Consider the following 25,304-nt stretch of genomic DNA (forward strand, 5'->3'; position numbering starts at 1 on the left):
TATAAACACAATTCCTTCAAAATTATTAAATTATTTTCTTACAAGATACCTACAATGAAATGGGAAATAAACTTTGTAACAATCAACGATTATTTTCCAAGTAGGTACATACTTCAGAAATCTAAGTTCCATGTTTTATCAAGTTGGTTCCTGTTTAAACTTTTTGGTTCATTGAAATTCTGAATAAATTTTCATGAAGGTGTAAAGGAAATCAAAATATGTATGCAATGTTGTACAATAAATGCAATATAATGATTAAGTAAATCATTCCAATTAGACGCATCAAAGTAATTAAATATCTAATTATCGTACAATTACTTTAGTTTTTAAGTAGAAGTGTAATAAAGTTGTTACCTATATAGGAATCCTTATTTTACACAGCACCATTGCTTTTTTGTCACATTATTTAATGTGTTTCACATAACAATATTATTTATTTAGTTTCATGAAAAAAAATTCGATAATTTTTAAAATCCGAACGTCACGTCACGTAAATATTTTCATTTTGTGAGACCTGTCAATGTCAAAATCTATTTTTATTCAAATAGCACTTTTTCCGTATTGCACTCACGGCGGAAATTAAAAAATTGTATTGCGTTTCGTTTTGGTCGATAAAAATGTATTAAATATAAAAACGCTATGCCCTAATATGGTTTAATTAAATTTTATTTATAAACCGGATTTACGCGCGGTAAAGACCGTTACGCGCCTGCAGCCTTCTATTACTGCATAACTAATGTTCTGTACGATAGTGAAATATTACCACCAGTTTACCGAGGCTCGTTTACTGCAAACTAACTTTAGTACAACGCACCTACAATCACAATGCCATAATCATTACAGGGACAATTACGAGCAAATGCGCTCTCGATTAGAGGTCAAATAAACCTAAGTTTTTTGCTTTTCCTTTGTTGAAATGAATAAATTGACTTAATATTAGGGTAATAAGATAAATCGTGACGACCAGTACGAATAATTGGTGATAATTGTTGTAAGTTATAGTTTATGAATAATGTATTCTAATAAATGACATGAATCTAATTGCATGCAATAAAATTAAAATTTTAATGTATTTACTGTCCATTTTCCTCTGTAACGCCATCTCGTATCAAGTAGCAATACCTTATTCAAAGACGATTTACCTTCAAAAGAATTTATATAATATCCAAGAAAATCGATTACTTACTTCTTGATATATTTGCCAACAACTACTCGTTGGTAATTGGTTGGTAATAATAATAATGCCCAAATGGCCTAATCTTATTTTTTTGAGTAGGTACGTTTATTATTGCTTTGATCCGTCATTGATTTATTACGTGTTTTACGTCACTAGTAGATGCTAGTAGTCTTAAAATAATAATAATATTATCTATGTAGTTATGTAGTAAATACTGCGAAAGTAAGATTACATTTTGCATGATATTTCAATTATTTGAAAAGAGAAATTAATATTTCTTGAACTAATATTTATAATATTTCTTGTGCTTAGTGTTCTTAAGTTACTAATAGTCCGTTTTCTTATGTAAATTGTAATAAGTTACTGAACTTATTCACCGACACCGACATCAAACCTATTTAGTAAATATATGTAACACATCTAACCTCGGAGCAATTAACTAGCCTGGAGAAGTAACAATTAATTGAACATTAATAACACTAGTTTGGCCCTTTTAACTTATGGCAAAATGTCATGCGAAAAAAGAGGACCGATATATGTCAGCTCAACAGTTTGAAATGACATGTCTCCTTTCATTTTGTTTTGATCACCAGTCTGGTGATCATCGCTTGGTGATTTTAATTATTGTTTTTGAAGTGAAAAACGTGTTTTTTAGTTTCATATGTTATTTTCTGAAAAGATAATTTACTAAAGATTACATGGCTTGTGTCGTTTACGGCTGTAAAAGCCGTAGTACTGGGAAATCGGATGAAGATAGGAATTTGTCATTTCACAGGTTAGTGTTTTGATCAATTATTTTGTTAATTGTGTTATAAATAAGTGAATTTACGTTATTTTCATAATCATCTATGTTTTATCTAACCGTAATCATTGAAATGAAATCATAATCAGCTTAGTTTTTAGAAAAAATGCAAAATATAACTTCCATAGTGTTGTGCAATTATCGATACTTGAGTAGGAACGAAGTACTTCATAAATAATGACTGCTTTAAGTTAGGAGAAAAAAAGGTATTTAAGTATGGATTTTATTGTTATTTGCAGGTTTCTGGCTTGAGAAAAATTAAAAGATGTTTGGGTTAAAGCTATAGCACAGGGAAAATTGGAAGCCTTCAAAACATTCTCGGCTTTGTTCAAATCATTTCGAATCAGATGGGAAGAAAAGTAAAGTGCTTTGCAGAGATGCTGTGCCACAAGTTTACGGTGGCATCTATTTTAAATAATAAATATTGTAATTTGGTAATTAAGTATCGAATTAAAATGTTAAAAAAAAATTAAATGTTTATTTGTTTTATTTGAAGAAATTTATTTTAAGCTAGAGGTGCCCCGCGTGTTCTCTGGGAACAAACAAACAATTTTTTCCCGTGGGAATGAGTTATTTTCCCGCGGTAAATTGTAGCCTATATGTTATTCTGATATTTAAACTATGTATAAATTAAAATTTAATTGTAAAGTTTCATAAAAACTCATTCAGTAGTTTTTACGTGAAAGAGTCCATTCTTATATATTTTCGCTTCTATAATATTAGTAGGATACGATTATTGATTTGTAAAATGATCAACCAGGTGGAAGTCAGATTCGCGCACGAAGGGTTTCGTATAATTCTATGAATGAATCTATGAAAACAGGAAAAAATACGTACCTTTTTACGAAACCATAAAAACAACCTAAACCGAAATACCTAATAATATTTTTTTATAAATACCACTACCATACAATGCAAGGTAGTCAGTACGCATCGTAAAATATGAATAATTCCAAATAGATTCGTTTAAATTATCTTCAAGCAATTTTATAACTCAAATTTTTTATTTATCGATATTTTAGTATTCGATAAATTTGTGGCAAGCACTACCTTTTTAGAACAAAAAGTGGCTACATGTGGATTTGAATGCCAAGCCGATAACAGTGTGTTGTCTCTTTCTATCGCACTAATTAGGGTATTGAATAAAAGAGAGCCACTATATAAGAAACGTTCAATTAATTGTTACTTCTCCAGGCTTGTTAATTGCTCCGAGCATCTAACTAATATCTAATAATTGATAATATCAAATCTTTTTTTATTTTTTACTTTTCCGTTTTTGAAGTGGATTTTTTAACGTATTTCTTAATTAACTAGCTGTGCTCCGCGGTTTTACCCGCAGTGATCCGCTACTGTTGGTCTTAGCGAGATGATAATATAATATAGCCTTCCTCGATGAATGGGCTATAATAACACCGAAAGAATTTTTCAAATTGGACCCGTAGTTCCCGAGATTAGCGCGTTCAAACAAACAAACTCTTCAGCTTTATAATATTAGTATAGAATATAATATCATTTGTTATTAAAGTGAAACTTTTATAACATCGTCTCAAACTTTTTGGTCTGTGTAGCGCATGTCGCGTGACGGTCGGCTGCCGAGTAGGTATAAAGCAGTGTTCGGAAAGTTTCACTTTTACCGTGGTTTCATAAAACCACACAAAATTTTCTTTTTATACTCTATTTAATGCAAGATTCTAGGACTTGGTCAAATTATTATCGCGTGTATTTAAATGAGCGGACAACACCTTTAAGAAAATATCAAAGCTGTTAATAATCGTTTGTATTATAATTATCAAGAAATTCTAGATCATTTACATTGTATAATTAATCCGTTTTAATGAGGGTCAGTTGATTATTTGAATCATCACAGATAATATCACTACATTGTATAAAACAAAGTCGCTTTACGCTGTCTGTATGTGCCTAGATCTTTAAGGTGATGAATTAATTTTTCTAACATTTACGGCCCTTTTTAAACCTTCGTAATTTTTATATTATTAAAGTTGTCGTGATGAAAATTCTTGACAAGAAAGTTCAATAGTAACACAATACGTCTACCGTTTTAGAAACATGATTCCATGATATTTTCTCGATAGAAAAAAAATACAAAGTTCTCATTGTTATTTTTTTTTAATCTCTGGCATCTTCAAAATAACAAACGTAAAGTTACGACTTTTTGGATATTAACTATAAAACATACAACCTATACGTCTACCGATTTAGAATTTTGAAATATGCGATGGTTTTGAAATAAACAAGAAATACTTGAAATTAGCGCGCGACCAGCCAATATAGCGAGAGCCGCCCTGTACCTTCCCACCCCGATCGCTGCACGAGTCATTCCCGCTACGGCCGTCACACGGGGAACTTGTGTCGCTCGCGCCATCGTAAAAAAGGGTGACAACACAATAAGACAAAATGAGACAAATGGGGACAATAAAGAAAATAAGAAGAAGAAACATAAAGGTTGGAGGAAAAAGAATGCTTACAATTGGAACAAATTAATGAAGTAAGTTGGTTTTATTTTAAATTTGATGATAATTGTATTATAGACGATGTTTGATATGTACCCCTGTTTTAATTACATAACGAATATGTAAGATTTTTTTCATTTATAGCATAGATAATCTTTTCAGAAATCCGGAATCCAGAAGGAAAATAAACCCACTGATTGTTCACAATGTGAACCCACTCCTTCGTAAGTACCTTTATTCAGTCAAAAATGTATGTTATCAACGCTCTACTGGTTTTATCGCATGATTCCATTTTTAGCAAAAAGCAACAAAGTGCAAAGAAATAAAAAATCATGGTGAACTTAGTGGAAGTATGGTGGCCGTAATATGGAACAGGAGCTCATTGGAGTAGTATTATATTTAAAAAAATACGAAAAAATTTCAAGAATTACATTTCTTAGTAGGTGGTAGATAAGTATGTTGTATAAAGAATTTGATGTTGATATTTATTTCATTTATACTTACTACACCTGTGCGGGAAATTGCTTAGTACTAAAACAGGTTTATATTCATATTTACATAGTAATGTGAGTTTTCATTTCGAAAAATTTTGTGTAAGTATATTAAATTGAGTTCCTGGGTGATCTGGAAATATAGTTGGGCCCGGAAGATGGCGCTGCAGTCACTCCTCCTAATCACATGAACCGATTTGGATGAATATTTGTGTGCACATTTCATTGTTGTGGGATGATTGGTTGATTCGTTTTCACATTAGCTAATATTATGTATTTTTGTTGTAAACTTAATTTAATGTTTATAATACATTATTATTGGTATAAATAAGCCAGTGTTCGTCTCACATTGCTGTACCTGCCTACCTACCCTACCAGGGCCTAACTTTGTTCTGCCTATTTTATTTTGATTATTTGTAATGAATAATTACAATTATAATAGAGTGCAAAAAATAAATACATGCGTCAATATATTTTGTGTTTTTTTAAAACAATTTTTTTATTTAAAAAAATATCATTCCAACCGCGGCTTTGCCCGCGTGGAATTAGGTTATATCGTGAATCCTGTTTTTTCCCACAGAAGTGTTCAGTTCGGATAAAAAGTATCCTTTGTGTAAATCCAGGCAATTAGCTATATTTTATCAAAATTGGTAATGTAGTCTTGACGTGATTAAGTAACAACTAACAAAAAAATATACAAATTAACATCCAAAGTTTCGCATCAGTTTTACTGTATTAGTGATATCTTCCACTCTTGACTTTGACTGAGAAGAATTAGGGTTTATAACTTCTTTCAGAAATAGTACCTTTCATTTCTGGGCATGATAGATATTACCTACGTCAGCATCAAATTCTATCTAAATCAATTCAGTAGTCCGCGTTATTGAGTACCATTTCATTTTTTCAGAGTAACAATATTTTTTGTTATTTTAAAGATTATTTATAACCTGTATTATTTTGTAAAAAAGTAAACATTACGAAATGATAATAATTATTAATAATGTCTAAGTAGTTGTTAAAAAGAAGATTATTTGTTTATAAGCAAGAAAATAAAACCAATAAATCAACAATTAAATAAATGTATGACAATATTATAACTGTATGACGACTCCATACATGTTTGTCCCGAGTCGCCCAGCGGCAGCGCGGCGAGTTTGCAAGAATGACTTCGCGCACACCCGCGTTCGCGATAGCGAGCTATTAGACTCCGCCCGCCAAGCAGTGGATTTTTTTTGTGTATCGTCTTAAAATTACGCAACACATGTTGATGGTTTTTTTTTAATAGATAGAGTGATTATAGAAGAAGGTTCTAATATAAATATAATTTATTAAGTTTTAGGCGAAGCGGTCAAAGCCGCGGACAGAGAGCTAGTAGAAAAAATATTATTATTTGAGTATTTGAATATTAACTAGCGCCATCTTGTGATGAATAGAATGATATATAGTACACTATTTGACACTAGATGGCATATACATCAGTTTTAATATGTGATTTTAATAAACATGTAAGAATGTACTTTTTCAATATTATTTTTATATTGTGACATTGCAATATTCGTGCATTCTAAATTATTTTATCATTTTTAGAAAGATAATTACATTTTATCATTACCGAATAACATAGGCTTTTTTAACCCGGGTGAACACTGGGCGGGTGGTTAGTCTTTATATATATAAATCTTAATATATATAAATCTCGTGTCACAATGTTTGTCCTCAATGGACTCCTAAACCACTTAACCGATTATAATAAAATTCGCACACCATGTGCAGTTCGATCCAACTTGAGAGATAGGATAGTTTAAACATGTAGGTATCACGGGCGATGCCGGGGCGGACCGCTAGTATTATAATATAAAAGTCGTGTTAATTTAGTTACACCACTTATATCTCTGAAACGGCTTGTACGAATTTTAATGATATTTGGTTCCTTATATTTATGTTGGGAAGATACAATAAAAGGTGGGTATTTAAATAAAACTACAGTTGAAAATATAATAATGTATCTATATATTATTACATAAAAATGAAACCCATTTTCCTTGGTCACGGCAACACGCGTGAACGGGTGGACCGATTTCGATTATTCTTTTTTTATTATATTCCTTGAAGTACGAGGATGGTTCTTATGGAGAGAACATAAACATGTACCACATGCGAAGCCGGGGCGGACCGCTAGTCTATAATAAAAGTTTTATCTTATTAATCCATTATTTTTCGTTTCTTCTTATAATGTTCTATCCTCTCTTCTAAGCTCGCTGAAATAAAGAAAAATGTAACAATTTTATAATTTAATCTATACTAATATTATAAAGCTGAAGTTTGTTTGATTGTTTGAACGCGCTAATCTCGGGAACTACTGGTCCGATTTGGTAAATTCTTTCGGTGTAAGATAGCCCATTTATCGAGAAAGGCTATAGGCTATATATTATCTCGCTAAGACCAACAGGAGAGGAACAATGCGGGTAAAACCGCGGAGTAAAGCTAGTATACAATATAAATATGCTCACAGCATTTCTCTCTTTTCAACAACGGCGTATAAACTCTAGCTTTCACGCCTTGTACTAAACAATCTGTATAAGATAGGACATCTCTTTCTATCACACTATTATTTGTATCTTCTATCCCTTTCACACACTCATTTGAACTATCTTTTAGTAGTTTATTTTTATTTTCTGTTTCTTTCACACTTATGTTCATTTCGTTATTACTATCTATGTTTTCATTAAATTCTTTATATTTTTCTGTCTCTTTTTCACATGTAGTATTGCTTATATTTTGTTTCATATTTTTATTGTTATAATATACATTTTCTAATTCTTCAATGCAATCTTTGATCATGGTTGTTCTGAAAAAAAAACAAGATTATGCATGTTTTATTAGAAACAGAGAAGAATCTAAGTAATATTACTTAATATTATAAATGCGAAAGTTTCACGCAAATACTACTGCACCGATTACAATGAAATTTGGTATGTAGATAGCTGAAGACCCAGAATAAGACATAGGCTATCCCGGAAATCACACAGGAACGGGAACTATGCGGATTTTTCTTACAAAAGCGGGCGAAGCCGCTATGATTTTAAACTATAATAGTGATCAAAATTATTTAAGTAACTAGCTTTCCACCCGCAGCTTCGCCCGCGCAGTCAAAGAAAAACCCGCATAGTTCCCGTTCCCGTGGGATTTCCGGGATAAAACCTATCCTATTTCCCGGGGAAAAAGTAGCCTATGGGCGCTTGTGCACTACAAGGAATTTTACTGTCCGGCATTCCGATTTTTTACGGTCCGGTGTGGCATGAAAAAACCGATGAATTGCTTGTGCACCTGTCCGTCTTTACTCGGATCAGTGCGGTACAGTTCAAGGAAGTTTGGCGGTATAATGCTATCATAAATGATTGTTTTTGCATTTTACAAGAAACGAGTAAAAAATATAGAAGGTGAAATATTATATTATTTCGTTATAATAAAAAGTAAAGTTCCGTAAGAGATTTAAAATGCGTGTTTCACTTATTTATTTTAATCGGTGACGAGGAGCTAAAGCTATTCCCACTTGAACTTTAACTTACCAACACTTACTTAGATAATAATTATAGGTCAATGCTTGGTCAATGTATATAAAATAACAATACCGACTTCTCAAATCTCATTGCCAACTAAAAGAAAGTAAAACAAGAGCTTGCTTTCAATTGGCATATGCAGTAAAAACAGTAAAATCCAAGCAAGTGGGCATTCGAAAACAATTATACCTACAGCGACTCGTAGACACAAAAAACCATCCGGAATAGGGAAAAGTAAAATGTCGGACAGTAAAATTACGTATAGTGCACAAGCTAGTATATAGATTAATGGCGTGCCATACCGGACCGTAAAAAATCGGAATGCCGGACCGTAAAATTCCTTGTAGTGGACAAACGCCCTATGTCCTTTCTCGGGTATCAAAATATCTCTATACCAAATTTTATGCAAATTGGTTACGGCGTGATTAACAGACAGACAGACAGAGTTACTTTCGCATTTATAATATTAGTATGGACTCAAACTTTGTACACTTATCAAGGATTGGTGACAATACAATAATTTCAAGTTTTTATTATTTTAGCCTTTTTTTGCGTATTTTTAATTTTTAATAAATTAATTGTACACTTACTTGACAGAATGCAAAGTCCACATATTCTGTAGATCACATATTATCGATTTCAGTTCATCCATTTCGTATACCCATTCAGATTTTATATCATATGTACATTTAAATAAATTTAATGGTAAATCTAATGCCATATGATACTGGGGTTTCCTGAAAATTTTAATTGTATATGTGTGAGTTAGTTTTTACTTTTAGTAGTGAGTGAAGGAGTGTGTGTGTGTGTGTGTGTAAGGTATTTATGTGAATGTATGTGTGTGTTTTAAGTACTTGATTATTGTTTAAGTGTATACTATAATTATAGGCTTGAAATAAATATTAGAAAACATTAAAGTCATAGACTTAAATATGACTTTTCCACAACCAGTGAGTTTGTGGAACTATTATTTAAGTGTCAAATTAACTTTCAAACCTACAATTTTATTTCTACTATAATTTTCGTATAGCATTAATACTTTCCAAAATCATTTCTTTAAACACGGCCTGTAACTTACAAGAAAATGCAAAAAATCCTTTATTTTCTATGAGTGAGTTACATGTTCAAAATTAATTATATAAAAAAATGTGAAAGAAAATCCTATGAATGAATAAATGATTGAAAAATTATTCAATGTACACCTTCACTACATTATAGTATAGAACAAAGACCTTTTTTCTATCCCTATGTCCCAATGTATGCTTAAATCTTTAAAACTAAGCAACTGATTTTGATATGTTTTTTAAATAGATAGAGTGATTCAAGAGGAAGGTTTTAGTATATAATTTATTAGGTTTTAGACAAAGTGGGCGGAAAGCAAGTATAGAATAAATTTTAAAAACTTATCAATATAATTTAACTTTAAAGTAGTTAGTAGTTACCTTGAGTGAGTGTCCACATCAAGCAACTCAGTGACCACACTCGGATTTTCTTTCCCTTCTCCGACTAATAATAAAACCGCCATAATACATCGAATCTGATGCCAGAGGAACGCGTTACCTTCTATAAGTAGTGTGTACATTGATGTTGCTAAAATAAAAAATATAAAGAAGTGACGTCTGGAGTAAAAAGAAGACGGGTTGCACTGGGGGAGTGCCGGCAGAAGTGAAAACTTGATTATTAACGTTGAGCATGTTTGATATTTTGGAATGGTATCCGTTTTACGCTTTTTCGATCAGGTCACGCGTCCTGACGCGAGTTTAAGACTTTATACCCATTACAGAAAAAGTGCTCAACGCCGCTAAAGAAATTTTCACTTCAAAAATTAAATTTAACCTAGTTCGACAAGTTTGTTGTGAAAAAAGTGTGTGTGTGCCGAGCACACGTGTCAGAAGTGAAAATTCTTTGGCAAGATTCAAATATATCAAAATCGTCGCCTTATGACGTAAAGGAACTGCCAGACGACCTTGAAATTTAATCTCAACGCGCTAAAGAAGTTTCACTATAAAAAATTAAACAAAATATAATAAACTAGCTGCGCTCCGCGGTTGCACCCGCATTTCTCCGCTCTTGTTGGTCTTAGGATGATGATATTATAGCCTATAACCTTCCTCGATAAATGGGCTATACCAGTAGTTCCTGAGATGAGCGCGTTCAAACAAACAAACAAACTCTTCAGCTTTATAATATTAAGTAAATACATATTAATGCCAGATATTATTTTTTTTTTAATATAAACAACATTATTCTATTGTATTTTTTATACTTACGTTGATCCACATCTTTTTTATTCACAGCAACAATGTCAGCTGTCAAAATTTCCCGCCTAAACTCCGTGACGCCATTACCGACATCCATTTTGCAAAGATGGCGGAAATCGTGCGAACCAATGAGGTGCGAGCATGCTTCGCGCATGGATGATATGTTTAGTGATGATTTTGGAAAATAATATTTGTATTGCCGCTTTTTGCAGTCGAATCTGAAAGAAGTGAATTTAACATAGAATAAAGTAAACATAGATTAAATATGATCAAAAGTTTTTGTGAAATACAGCTGCTTTTATTGATGAAACTTAGAAAATATTGTTTCTTTTCAGTTCAATACAAGTCAGAGTATAGCATGTTTTTAATTAAATCAAAATCTACACATAATTTTATCACTTCAAATCAAAACCTTCTTTAATACAAATTAAAATGAAAATTAGTCTCCAAAACGAACATTTAATTTTGAATGATCAATTATATTTTTAAAGCTCACAAAACATAGATTCAAGAATTGTATTTTTATGTATAAAAGCTCATCGTGTCGAAAAAAATTACTTTCTTAACTCTAATTTAACACTAAACCACACCCCGGACCACCCCCGGACACTCCATACAAAATCATCGTTTTGACAGTCACACTGTAGAGACTGCAAATGTGTGTGTTAACGCTTTATGGTTGGCACATTTTTGACTAGGTAAAAATAAATTCGCGTTTTTCTGATGAAATACATCCGTAGACAGCACAATATCTAACCATTTTCTACGAAAAACGATAATCACAAATCCAAAATAATAAAATTACTTTAAGTCAATTTGATTAATGTTGTCAATCTTCATTGCGTATCGTCCCTGTAGAAAAAAATGTGTGCGTGTACTAGAGTACACACGTAAGAAGTGAAACTTCTTTATGTCCTTATTTTTCAAAAAATAATGCACACGCTCGTCGCTACCTACTTAAATATTTACACCGGCCGCTGCTGCAACTCGCTCGCTTCGCTCGCTCGGCTCGTGCGGTAGTTCAAAAGTTAACCTAAGATGCTCGTCGCTTCGCTCCTCGCTACCTATTTACATATTTACACCGGCTGCTGCTGCAACTCGCTCGCTTCGCTCGCTCGGCTCGTGCGGTAGTTCAAAAGTTAACCTAAGATGCTCGTCGCTTCGCTCCTCGCTACCTATTTGAATATTTACGCCGGCCACTGCCGCGACTCGCTCGCTTCGCTCGCTTGGCTCGTGCGGTAGTTCAAAAGTTAACCTAAGATGCTCGTCGCTTCGCTCCTCGCTACCTATTTAAATATTTACACCAGCCGCTGCTGCAACTCGCTCGCTTCGCTCGCTCGGCTCGTGCGGTAGTTCAAAAGTTAACCTAAGATGCTCGTCGCTTCGCTCCTCGCTACCTATTTAAATATTTACACCGGCCGCTGCTGCAACTCGCTCGCTTCGCTCGCTCGGCTCGTGCGGTAGTTCAAAAGTTAACCTAAGATGCTCGTCGCTTCGCTCCTCGCTACCTATTTGAATATTTACGCCGGCCACTGCCGTTTTCAGCTTATAAAGGATTTCGACTTAGGCGGATTTTGATTGGACAGAGAGTTTATAAATTTTGAATTCATAAAATTATAATTGAACACCTGACACCAATCAAGCAAACACGTGTTTACGTGAGTCATAGATTTATTATCGTATACTCCTAAAATGTTTTCTAAGAAACAATAGTGTACTTACATTGTCGGCACGTTCTTAAAGTCGGTAACTTATTTTTGTTCGAACAATAGAGGTAATAAATTCCTAATGATCAAGTTGTAAAGGTTGTAAAATAAAAAATATTCTATATTAAAACGTATAGGTATATAATATGTGCGTCATTAATTTCTGACTGTTTCGAAATTTGGTGTAAAATAAAATAGTGTGTAAATAAAATTTGTAAAAAATCAATAAAATAAAACAATTGAGTAAAGACTAAAGATCTATAGGCATATTATGTATGTATTTATACAAGATATGTATATTATATATTTATACAGGGAACTTCTCAACGTGTTATCTATGAAATTATACTTTTACTCAATTGTTTAATTTTATTTACACACTGTTTTATTTTGCACCAAATCTCGAAACAGTCAGAAATTAATGACGCACATAGTACATAATATATACATATTAAGACAGAGGTTAAGCTTAAATAACTTGAAAAATAAATAACATGATCACGCCCACGTGTTGGTGTTTTAAAAAATTCAATCAAAAACTGAGGTTAACTTTAAATACAATTTTAGAAAAATAAAGAAATTCACTGGAATTAGAATTAAAACAAACCCTTTGATTTTGTTGATCACTTTAATATAACATGTATATAGTCACGAGTACGGCGTAACGCAAAAAATAACGCGCGCGGCGTAACGCAAAAAATGTAACGCGCGCGGCGTAACGCAAAAAATGTCTCACAAAATTTTTGTCCACCCCCGATAAAGAAGTTTCACTTCAAATATGGCCCATTTTAATCACGATCGTGCGGGGTGAGGTAAGTTTAATTTTGGCGGGAGGCGAAGAGTGTCCGTTCTGTAGCGTTTTCTACTATTATGTATTCTGTGACTAAACTAAGATATTTCTACATTACCTAGCACTATAATCCTGTCTATCGTCAGGCACAGGCATCCATGCAACTGCTCTTATATCTTTTGGCAGCAGTCGATTCAATATTTTACAATAAGGCATCTCTGTATGTATGTTTGTCTGTTCTGACGGTGGGAACTTACTTCTTAGGGTTATAGATATGACCTGGAATAAAAAAAAATATTAAAATTTGTTTGTAATGTATAAATTAAACTTTTTATTGATTAAGAAATATGTACTTCTATCAAAACCAACAATTATTATATAAATAATATTTATGTCTGTCTAATATTTGGAACAATTTTGATAAGACTCAATATATCGAAATATAATTTAGCCAGAGTTCATACTAAATTGTTTTTCAATTGTAGCTTCAACTTACAAGTAAGAATACGAATTTAACATCTTCTATAATATAAAAATATGTTGGCAAGTGCATAACTCGAGAATGCTGAACCAATTTCATTAATTCTTTTCTATAATATTCCTTGAAGTACGAATATGGTTCTTACGGAGAGAAAACGTAAACATGTACCACGGGCGAAGCCGGGGCGGACCGCTAGTTAATGAATAAATTAATTTTCAATTGATTTTTTAATTGAACAAAATACTAATTAAATTATTGAATTGTATAAGAAACCTGTAATATACAGAAGCCTCATAAAACAAGTACAATTGATTAAGCCATACTTAATGTTATTTATAGTGATTCTATAAATCTGTTTTTCACACTTGGCTAGCTAAATGGATTTCAACAATAATCTATACTAGTTAATATTATAAAGATAAAGAGTGTGTTTGTTTGAACACACTAATCTCAGGAACTACTGGTCTGATTTGAAAAATTATTTATTTATTTATTATGTATAAAACTACCATTTTAAAAGCGTATTCTAATTGCACGTATTTGACAGTTTACGTGACATTTTAATATTATCGTGTAATACTTTATTGGACAGATAAGTTTTAACCATGCATTGAAAAATCGGCCCTAAGTCACAGAAGAGCAATTTTATGATATATTTTTTGTGTCTGGAGGTAGTTTGAAGGCTGGAGAGTGATATATTTTACTTTCTACTGCGGTAATTATCTCATTCTGACTGACCGGTTGGCTTGGTTAGTAGTGGCCTTGCCTTCCAAGCCAGAGGTAGTGGGTTCGATTCCCACCCAGGGCAAATATTTGTGTGATGAACATAGATGTTTGCTCTGTGTCTGGGTGTTAATTATCTATATAAGTATTTATTTAAAATTATATATGTATGTTTGTCAGCCATCTGGTTTCCATAATACAAGCGAAAGCTTAGTATGGGATCAGACCGTGCTGAGTGTGAAAATTATCCTGAATATATTTATTTAGTCTCATATAAATTTCGCGTGGGCTACAACTCATTAAATTTACCTATATTTTATTATCCTGAAGTATTGTTTGTTTGGTTGAACATTCATATATCAGGAACTACTAGTGGTTTGAATTTTTTGAGTTTGATAGCAGATTTATGCAGACAGTGCAGTTCGAACCATCTTGAGAGATAGGATAGTTTAAACATGTAGGTACCGCGGGCGAAGCCGGGGCGGACCGCTAGTATATTATATAAAATAGCTTTAAAATGAAATGAAAAAACATTAACCTGCCCAAAAGCACTAACACCCTTATCAGTCCTACCACATCTATGATACTGCGACGTTTCTCTCTTCTCTATCAAGCACGATTTTATCAAAGCGTTAAATAGATGATGTTCGATGGTTTGTGCTGAGTCCTCCTGTACAGCTAAGCCTTGGTAATCCCAGCCAAAGTAGAGGATTCGGAGGAATACTTTGCGGTAGTGGCACCTGAAATAATCATGTTTCATTGAATAATAAAATATGTATGCAATATAATAAATTTACTTTATCTACACTAATATTATAAAGAGGAAAACTTTGTTTGTCTGTTTGTTTGATTGTATTGAATAGGCTCATAAACTACTGCACCGATTTTAAAAATTCTTTCACCATTCGAAAGCTACATTATCCACGAGTAATATAGGCTATATATCATCATGCTAAGACCAACAGGAGCGGAGTAATGCGGGTGAAACCGCGCGGCACAGCTAGTAATAAATATGCCCATATAATAAACTAAACTAGTTGCGCTCCGCGGTTTTACCTGCGTGGCTCTGCTCCTGTTGGTCTTAGCGTGATGATATATAGCCTATAGCCTTCCTCGATAAATGGGCTATCCAACACCGAAAGAATTTCTCAAATCGGACCAGTAGTTCATGAGATTAGCGCGTTCATACAAACTAGCTCTTCAGCTTTATAATATAGGTATAGATATGCCTATAATATAATAAATTTACTTTTAATGTTACTTATCACTTATTCTATGATGCTATCATTGCTCTGTTGCTAATGTATCAAAATTATATTTTATTAAAAAAACGTGAAAATGTTGCTTGTTATTTGGGTTGTTGAGGAAGTGATTATGAGGAAGAGGAGGAGGAAGAGGAATTTTCACACACAAATTTAGGGGATGCGGATGAGGAAGAGGATGTTTTTTTGAGGAAGAGGATGCGGATGAGGAAGCGGAAGAGGAAGCGGATGAGGATGATAGGAAATTATAATCAAAATTAAAAAACAAAAACTTTTAAAATTAAAAATTAAAACAAAAGCCATTCTCCTGTCTCTACTGTATATTGATGTTTAAGGTTAGGGGAGGTTAGTTCGCCCGATCGCGAATTTACAAAGCTTGTAAGTACTATACTATTTGAGTCACGAGCCGGACTCAGATGAGCTTTTGTTTATGCATATTACTCGAAAAAACCCACAGAAAGAACCTAATCTATTTCAGTGCCAGAAGCGACATTAGGCGATTTCCACAAAAAAAAACTAACTGGTAGATATTATTAGGTATGTAAGCTTAAACAACTTGTTTGTTTTTTAATTTAAAATGACTTTTGACAAACTTTATTTGGTAAAATATGTTTCTTCTGAGTATGAGAGAAAATGTTATATTATTATTTTTAGAGATAAGTGTTAGGCGCAGATATAAATATGGCGGTAAGACTCTACTCTTGTTCGTTAGTAGAGTCCGACTCGTAACTCAAATACATAGTTTAAATAGGCTTTGTAAATTCGCCGCCCGACCGTCACGCGACATGCGCTACACAAAGCAGTGTTCGGAACCGTTCGAACAGTTTCACTTTTACCGTGGTTTCATAAAACCACACAACATTTTTTTTAAATTTAAAATGACTTTTGACAAACAATATATTTGGTAAAATATGTTTCTTCTGAGTATGTGAGAAAATGTTATATTATGTTTAGAGATAAGTGTTAGGCGCAGATAAAAATATGGCGGTAAGACTCTACTCTTGTTCGTCAGTAGAGTCCGAGTCGTAACTCAAATACATAGTTTAAATAGGCTTTGTAAATTCGCCGCCCGATCGGATCAGCATCCTCATAAATTTCCTCTAAATTTTGAGGAAGCGATAGCGGAAGAGGATTTTTTTATTTTCATTTTTGAGGATGCGGTAACGGTAGAGGAACCCAAAATATTGCGGAACTTCCGCATTATGAGGAAGCGGAAGAGGAATCCTCAACAACCCTACTTGTTATACTATTGTACTTATGTTTATTTAAATTCAAGTTGTGATGCATTAAAAGTCGTGTATGGCAAGTATTTTATAAGTAGAATATTATTTATACAGTTACAACTCATATTAAGATGGAAAAGACGAAATATAACAGATTACGTACTTGGTAAAATCAAATTTTCTTTTACTCGCATCAATATTTTCGGTACTCTCTTCTTTATTCCTACTTATAACATTCCTCAGTTGCGTATTATGGGCTTCTAGCTGCAAAATTCTATTCACCAGATCCTAAAATTTATAATTAAATAGTAGTAAACAAATTTCCTATAGGTTAGGTCCAATTTTAGCTCCATAATTATTTATATTACTTCTTTATCTAGATTCAGTAATTCTTCCCTTGTCGCTCCTTTATTTTTCTTTGATTTTACAGGCACCTTTTCCATTTTTAATAAATAAACTTTAAATAATCAATGTACAAAAACGTAAACAATATATTTGAAAACATGGAAGTCTGTGCATGGAAGGGTATGACATTGGTCATTGATGGCTATTGGCTGTCAAATGTCACAAATAAGAATTTCATTACACGCAGATTCAAAATCATCAAAACATCTTTTTTATAATATAAAAATGAATCGCAAAATGTGTTGGTAAGCGCATAACTCGAGAACGGCTGAACCGATTTCGATAATTCTTTTTTTATTATATTCCTTGAAGTACGAGGATGGTTTTTATGTAGAGAAAACGTAAATATGTACCACGGGCGAAGCCGGGGCGGACCGCTAGTTTTTAATAATTATATTTTCCTTTATTGAACAAAGTAGTTACGAAAATAATATGTTTGTTGAAACTTGTTTGTTTTTAGTTGAGATTTAGCATTATTTTTTTTTTAGTAAGTGTACGTGTGTGTATCGCAGTAAGTGTACTTAAGGCACTTACTGATACGTAATAAACATTAAACATTGATTTATTTACCTATTTATACATATTATAGTTTGAATTAAAGTCTAAAACATAACCCTTTCTTGCGCAGTTGGGTAATAACGCATACGGCATACTCCATTATCCTACATTCTATTTCAAGAAACAGCTTATTTATGAAATCAGTTCCTTCCTGCTCTTCAATACATTTTTAATTACGCGTGACGTAGTTGAACACCAATGACGTCATCTATTAATTTTCTCCTCCTATAAATAGAAATTTTCAATATTGCGCAGGTTTTTGTTGACGTAATTATACTATCGTAATAATTGTAATTAAAATTAGAAAAAAATATAAAGGGATATTTAAAACCGCTGATTCTGTTAGAATATTCTTTTTACTTATATTTTTTATATCTATTAGCAGGAATGTAGCAGGACCTGGTTTATAATTTGATTACAAAATATTACAATTAATATGGCCTGATGCTGATGTTATTTTAAACTAGTTATATTATGCAGATTGTTTTTATTTTGATTGAAAAAATTCGATCACGAGTTTAGGATTTGATTTTTTAACCCGCGCGGTAGTAGCGCGGGAACGGCACAAAAACGCGGGATGATCGAATTATCTTTTTTTTAATTTCTGCATCTCATGCATTGTTATTAAAAAAAAACATAAAATGAGGCTGGTGTAGGGGCTTGTTATGTGCGGGTGAAATAAAAGATGAATAACTACGCAAAGGTTATATTTCGTTAACTACATATATATATTCGTATGTACCTAATTAATATTCGACCTATGCGACCAACCCGCGTCCCGACAAGCCCTTAACTGTCTGTGCATAGCGCACGAACTGTTTATATATGAGTTACCGTGTGAACTTTCTTAGCGTTACACTTGAAATTCGATAACTCATAAATTGGCTTGTCGTCGCTACATCATTCCCCCCTTAAAATAAAAAAGGATATACAAGTAAAAAAATCTTACAATAAAATTAAACAATAAACAAAGGGGTATATATAAAGTGTCGCTATATAAGATTACAAAATGTTTACAATATAAAGTATAAAAAATGTTCACAATATAAATCAATCATAACGTATACAAGTGGTTAAAAGTTAACACCTAATTTCGTTAAACTATTTATGTTTTTACAAAAACTCGGTTGGGTCTTCTAAGTGGCGTGCGATAATTTTTACACGTCAATTAACACTTAGTAACATCAACATTTCAAATCTCAATACGTTCTTAACACTTGTATCGTTTAATATTACAAAGGCTATTACTATTCACTATACACTCAAAAGCCATAAATCAAAAGTACTTAAATTTCTAAGTAGTAAACATTTCAATCAATACTTAACACAAACATAAATATGAAATACCATACTTAAAACGTTATACAATGAACTCGTTTCAAAATTACTTAAGTTTTATTATTTATTAAATACGATGTGTTGATTACTAAGTATTTATTATACATTTCTAAGAAGACTTAAGAATACTTATAATCATCGTAATTCTAATAAATATAAAATAGTGGAAAAAATTACAAATACAATACTATTACCTAAATCGTACTGGTAATCGTATAGCTCTTCCACTACGCGTGGTATGTGTATTAGACAATTCGCTACTTGGAATTAATTGTAATGGAACCTCAGTATCTGCCCCAGATGTCGTATCACTATCATCATTCAAATAATATGCAGGTTTTAGACGGTCTACAGATATTCTAACTTTCCTGCCAGTCATTTGAATGTAAAATACCTTTTCCTCTCGACTCAACACACGATAAGGACCGTCGTATGTTGGTTGTAAAGGCTTACGTACTGCGTCGTTTCTTACAAAAACATAATCGCACTTTTCTAAATCGGGGTGTATAAATATGTTCCGTCTTTCATTCTGCCTAATAGCTACTGACTGATATTTCCTAATAGAGTCTCGTAATTTACATACATACTCAAGACTGCTATCTATTTCAAAACTCGATTTTTTATCGTAATAATCACCTGGTAATCGTAAAGTTGTTCCGTACGTTATTTCTGCTGCGCTTATGCCGGTATCACTTCTTACTGCTGTTCTAAGTCCTAGCAACACAGTTGGTAATTCCGTAACCCAAGATGATGATATATTGCATAAGCGAGCCGTTAATGCCGCTTTAAGCGACCTATGCCAACGCTCTACCGCCCCGTTACTCTGTGGGTGGTAAGGTGTCGTACGCAACTTATTAATACCTAATAACTTCATTAGTGTAGCAAATAATTGACTTTCGAATTGGCGTCCTTGATCGCTTGTTAGCTTTTTCGGACAACCGAAACGAGAGATCCATCCTTCATATATTACACGCGAAATCGTTTCAGCAGTTATATCTTTCGTAGGAAAACATTCTGGCCATCGCGTCCCCCTATCAACTATGGTTAGGCAATACCTAAAACCTTCGGGTGAAGTGGGTAAAGGTCCAATTAAATCAACATGAATATGTTCAAACCTATCGCACTGCGGAAACGATCCTAAACCTGACATTGTATGTCGATTAACTTTCGATCGTTGACATTCAATGCATGTTTTAGCCCATTGGCCAACATCACGATTCATATTTGGCCAATAAAACCGATTTTGAATCAATTTGCGTGTAGTCCTTATTCCAGGATGACATAAATTATGTACACTATCAAAAGCAATACGTCGAAATTTATCAGTCAAATAGGGTCTAATTTTATCATTATCTAAATTACAATAAATAAATGTACCGCTTTCAGGTAACATAATTTTCTTTAACCTATTATTAGCGTCTTTCGAATTAGATAATTGTAACAAATAAGAATCCTGTTGTTGATCCTTAGCAAGTTCCGCGTAATCTATTACAGTGGGACAACTTATTGTTGCGACTCGTGATAACGAATCCGCAACGACATTATCTTTCCCACTTACGTGCCTCAAATCCGTTGTGAACTCACTAATGAATATCAAGTGTCGTGTACGTCTGGGTAACTCTTTCTCGCTATTTACTTTAGAAAATGCATAAATTAACGGTTTGTGATCCGTATACACCGTTAACTGTCGTCCTTCGACCATATTCCGAAAATGACGAATAGCTAAGTAAATTGCTAATAACTCCCTATCATACGTACTATACTTGCGTTCAGTCTTAGATAAATTCTTAGAAAAATAACCTAAAGGTAACCATTCATTATTTGCACGTTGTTGTAAAACTGCACCTACATGAGTATCCGATGCGTCCGTCATAAGTGCGAGCGATGCATCGGCTAAAGGGTGCGACAACGTAATCGCATTACACAAGCTCGACTTACATTGTTCAAATGCTTGTTCGGCGATTGATGTCCACACAATGGGTGTTTTATCTTTCTTTTTAGAGCCATGAATGAAACTATTGAGAATCGATTGTGATGAAACTGCGTTAGGTAAATGCGCTCTATAAAAGTTTACCATACCTAAAAATCGACGTAATTGTTCGATGTTTTCGGGCCTAGGAAATTCATTAATCGCTTTTACTTTATTATCAAGCGGGCGAATACCATCTGACGTAACATGATAACCAACAAAGTCGATTTCCGTTTTCCCAAACGTACATTTCGCTAAATTAATGGTTATATTATATTTGCTAAATTGCTTAAACAATGATTCTAAATGTCTACGGTGTTCGCTTTCATTTGATGAAGCTATTATAACGTCATCAATATAACAAAAAATATTATCTTTACTGTCCGCGTCTAGGTCCTGAAAAACAGTATGATGCATGAATCGCTGAAACGTCTGCGCAGCGTTACGCAAACCGAACGTCATGCGCGGAAATTCGAATAACCCAAACGGCGTTATTATTGCAGTTTTTTCTACATCTTCCGGGGCTACAGGAATACAATGATAAGCCCTATTTATGTCGATTTTAGAAAATATTTTCTTACCAGCTAATAAATACGTAAAATCTGATAAGCGCGGTATAGGATATCGGTCCGGCTTGGTTATAGAATTAAGCTTTCTATAGTCCCCGCACGGACGTAACTCGCCATTCTTCTTAGGTACCACATGAAGTGGACTAGCCCAAGGACTCTTAGAGGGTCGGCATATACCTGCTTCCTGCATGTAACGAAATTCTTCCCTAACTTTTTTATATCTAGCTGGAGGTAAAGGTCTAGCCCGGGCAAACACTGGAGGTCCAGTCGTTTCAATATGGTGAAAAACACCGTGGCTAGGTATTTCCCTGTACGATGAAGGCTTAGTTATATCTAGGTACTTACATAACAAGTCGTGAAATTGATGAGTTTCCTCAACTGTTGTCACAGACGGTTGATTCACCTTAATAACACTAGCTACTGATTTTAATTTAGTTAAACTATCAATTAATCGACATGATCTTAAATCTACAATCAAACCATGATGTGCTAAAAAATCTGCACCTAATATAGGTTGAGTTACCTCGGCGATAATAAATGACCATTTATACGGTCGCCGTAAACTAAGATCTAAAGTCATTAATTTAGTACCGAATGTCTTAATTACACTACCGTTTGCCGCGTATAGTTTATAGTCACTACACTCACTCGCGAATCGGTTATTTTTCGACACTGGTAAAACTGAAACATTAGCGCCGGTGTCCACTAAAAACTTAAGATTACTTTTCCTATCTTTTATACACAGGCGTTTATTTTCGGTGGAACAGACATCCGCCTCTGTCTGTACCGTATTTAGTTTTTTTGTTGGCGCTCCTGCTGCTTCTGCCACGCACAAGGTTGAATGCACTTGCTGGCGTTGTGCTTATAGCGGTAATGGTAATAACATATCCAATTGGAATTTTTGTGTTTTGATACTGTACGATCGCGACTTCGCGATGCGGAGCGATGCGTGCGATTTCCGTACTTTCCACCACTAAACGATCTGCCTCTCGAGCCTGCAGATTCCAGCTCGTTTAAGCGCTGCGTTAACTGTGTAATCTGCTCAACTAGCGTAGGTTGTATTGCGGATATTTTATCTCTGGCACACGATACCTCCTGTATCTCCGCGAAACGTGTCGTTTCTATAACTTTATCTGCCATATTAGCTAATTTCTCTGTATCCTTTAATTCGCTAACTGTGAGGACTGCTTGTACGGCTGCGGGTAAATGTCCCATCCACAGCATCGTCAATGTCTCCTCCGAGAATTTTTTTCGAGCCAGATCTCGCATACGCCGTAAAAGTTGAGAAGGCTTTTGTTCGCCCAACTCAAGCTCTTTTAATAATTTTTGGACCTGACGCACTTCAGATTCTTCATATACTACGAGCAACCGTGTTTTTAATGCTTCGTACTTCTTTGTATCGGGTGGTGTTAATACAATGTCGCTAACCTGCTCAACGTGTTCGCGACTTAATTTCGCTACCACCAGGTTATATTTCGATTCGTCCGCCAGCTTCTGATTCGCCACCACTGCTTCAAACTGCGCGAACCAAAGTCGTGGTGATTCTTTCCAGAAGTCTGGAATTCTACTCGACACAGTGATCTGCGCGAGAGCATTTTCACTCTCATCCGCTCTAATTGGAACTGCCGGATTCATTTTGAATTAAATTTTTATTTAATCAATAAATTAAATAATCACACAAACGAAATCTATGCAATTCACTATAATAATGTTCACTTTTCGTCGGGGGTCACCAATGTAGGGGCTTGTTATGTGCGGGTGAAATAAAAGATGAATAACTACGCAAAGGTTATATTTCGTTAACTACATATATATATTCGTATGTAATTAATATTCGACCTATGCGACCAACCCGCGTCCCGACAAGCCCTTAACTGTCTGTGCATAGCGCACGAACTGTTTATATATGAGTTACCGTGTGAACTTTCTTAGCGTTACACTTGAAATTCGATAACTCATAAATTGGCTTGTCGTCGCTACACTGGCAACACTAAGTTTAGGAATTACACAAATTTTACCGCCAATAATTTTTATTTTACGACTGTTCATTATAGCATTGAAATGGGCTCGAAACATGTTTTAGAGCATTGAATCTATTTTGGCTAGCTAGCTAGCTCTTAAACGTTTATTGCTTTGAAAATGCAAAGTTTTTAGGACTTACATTTTCAATGAAGACAGGCGGAAAACAACGTGGTAAATGTTAGGTAAGAATTAATTAATATTACTTTTCAATCTTATTCTCGAACGGAAAAAAGTAAAAGTAGAAAAAAATGCGTCTTGAAAGACCAGTTTTTTTTTTGAGAAAATAATTGCTTCCTTATATTATCTAAGTAGTTAGTTTTATTTAATTATGAATGAATTAATAATATACGCAACTGCCAAATTGATATGAGTAGGGTCGTAAAATAAAATATACCTATTTATTTATTTCATTTCTTGTAGTAAACTTCAAAATCTCATAAAATAAAATTTTCCTTGAGCGTGGCCATATTATACAAAAAAGTCAACAGGAAACTTCGTATGCAAGGATAATTCCAATTGATTTCAACAATAAACCGACTTTAAAAATGAGGTAAGGAATTCCTGCATTGTAACTTAAATATTTTATGTAATAACTATCTTGATTTCGAGGCTTCACTCGCGTGGCACTGTGCCTATCGAAACCTATCGATCAGCTGTTTTGACGTGAAAGAGTAACAAACATACATCCATAAATTCTTTAACAAAATTTGGGTTTTTATTAATATTATGTGTAGTTTATGTCTTGTTAGTTGCGACAAATAATAATTATTGTCAATTAATATAATATTTAATTACTTACTTCATTTTTAACGTTGATTTTTAGTTTTTACCTACCAAAATTATTTTCATATGTTTGGTCAAATAAAACAAATCTGAATTATTATTAATGACTAGCTGTGCCCCGCGGTTTTACCCGCATTGACAAATCTAACACCGAAAGTATTTTTCAAATCGGACCTTCTTGTGATTCAAACAAACAAACTCTTCAGTTTCATAAAGTATATAATATACTTGGTCAGAATTCATGAAAATCTAATTAGCCGTTTTAGCCTGACAAGAGCTAACGTACAATTAACATACGCATGTATTATAACAATAGGTCAATCGGGTTTAATTGCATAGAGACTGCATTGACTGACATAGCTAATAATGTTGCATTGATTTTAGTTACCCGACTCCGTGAAAAGGAGAGTAATGTTTTTCGTTATATATTATATTTACTTACAAAAATAAATAAATGTCTCCCTGTCTGTCTATTAACTGTTACTCTTTCACGGATAAGCCGCAGCACCACAATATTTTAAGCATCGGTTTTCATTGGATTTTCCAAAAAAATTCATTAATTTTCCAGTAGGTTGGGTCTTCCACAAACTGGTAAAAGAAAATTTAAATGTCAGAATGAAATATGTATTATCAAATAAATTAAATTAATATTTAAAAAACACGCATTTGTTCAGTTTGTTCAAATGCGCTAATCTCGGGAACTACTGGGCCGA

The 25,304-nt window shown here is 33.6% G+C and overlaps 4 protein-coding genes and 2 long non-coding RNA genes across 6 annotated transcripts in view; 2 read left to right on the top strand and 4 right to left on the bottom strand.

Moving 5' to 3' along the window:
• The window catches only part of LOC149475384 (uncharacterized), a 41,885-nt gene extending 41,138 nt beyond the window's left edge, over positions 1–747 (bottom strand). Inside the window, exon 1 of the mRNA XM_089713478.1 lies at positions 355–747. The gene's annotated coding sequence lies outside the window, so the exon portion shown is untranslated. The remainder of the gene's footprint in view (positions 1–354) is intronic.
• The window catches only part of LOC149475381 (extracellular matrix protein 2-like), a 157,272-nt gene that overhangs the window by 91,401 nt on the left and 40,567 nt on the right, over positions 1–25,304 (top strand). The window lies entirely within an intron of this gene.
• The window catches only part of LOC149475383 (uncharacterized), a 96,413-nt gene that overhangs the window by 44,246 nt on the left and 26,863 nt on the right, over positions 1–25,304 (bottom strand). The window lies entirely within an intron of this gene.
• LOC149475385 (uncharacterized) lies at positions 3,935–5,396 on the top strand. Its single transcript, XR_016318033.1, has 3 exons — positions 3,935–4,485; positions 4,613–4,674; positions 4,749–5,396. It is a non-coding gene; the product is annotated as an uncharacterized LOC149475385 (long non-coding RNA).
• LOC149475386 (tRNA pseudouridine(38/39) synthase) lies at positions 6,962–17,455 on the bottom strand. The gene is made up of 9 exons (XM_089713430.1): positions 17,316–17,455; positions 17,111–17,235; positions 15,001–15,202; positions 13,377–13,537; positions 10,772–10,980; positions 9,944–10,091; positions 9,092–9,238; positions 7,452–7,789; positions 6,962–7,199 (listed from the first exon to the last, which is right to left on the bottom strand). Exons 1-9 carry the CDS (start codon positions 17,388–17,390, stop codon positions 7,144–7,146), a joined length of 1,461 nt encoding a protein of 486 aa, XP_089569556.1. The 5' UTR covers positions 17,391–17,455; the 3' UTR covers positions 6,962–7,143.
• Positions 22,579–23,600, bottom strand: LOC149475387 (uncharacterized). Its single transcript, XM_089713206.1, has one exon. It carries the CDS (start codon positions 23,419–23,421, stop codon positions 22,579–22,581), a length of 843 nt encoding a protein of 280 aa, XP_089569332.1. The 5' UTR covers positions 23,422–23,600.

Source organism: Colias philodice, chromosome 30 (genome assembly GCF_061535455.1).
Source record: "Colias philodice isolate Cphi_HAF_F1 chromosome 30, ilColPhil1 Martin Lab GWU primary, whole genome shotgun sequence".
NCBI lineage: Eukaryota > Metazoa > Arthropoda > Insecta > Lepidoptera > Pieridae > Colias > Colias philodice.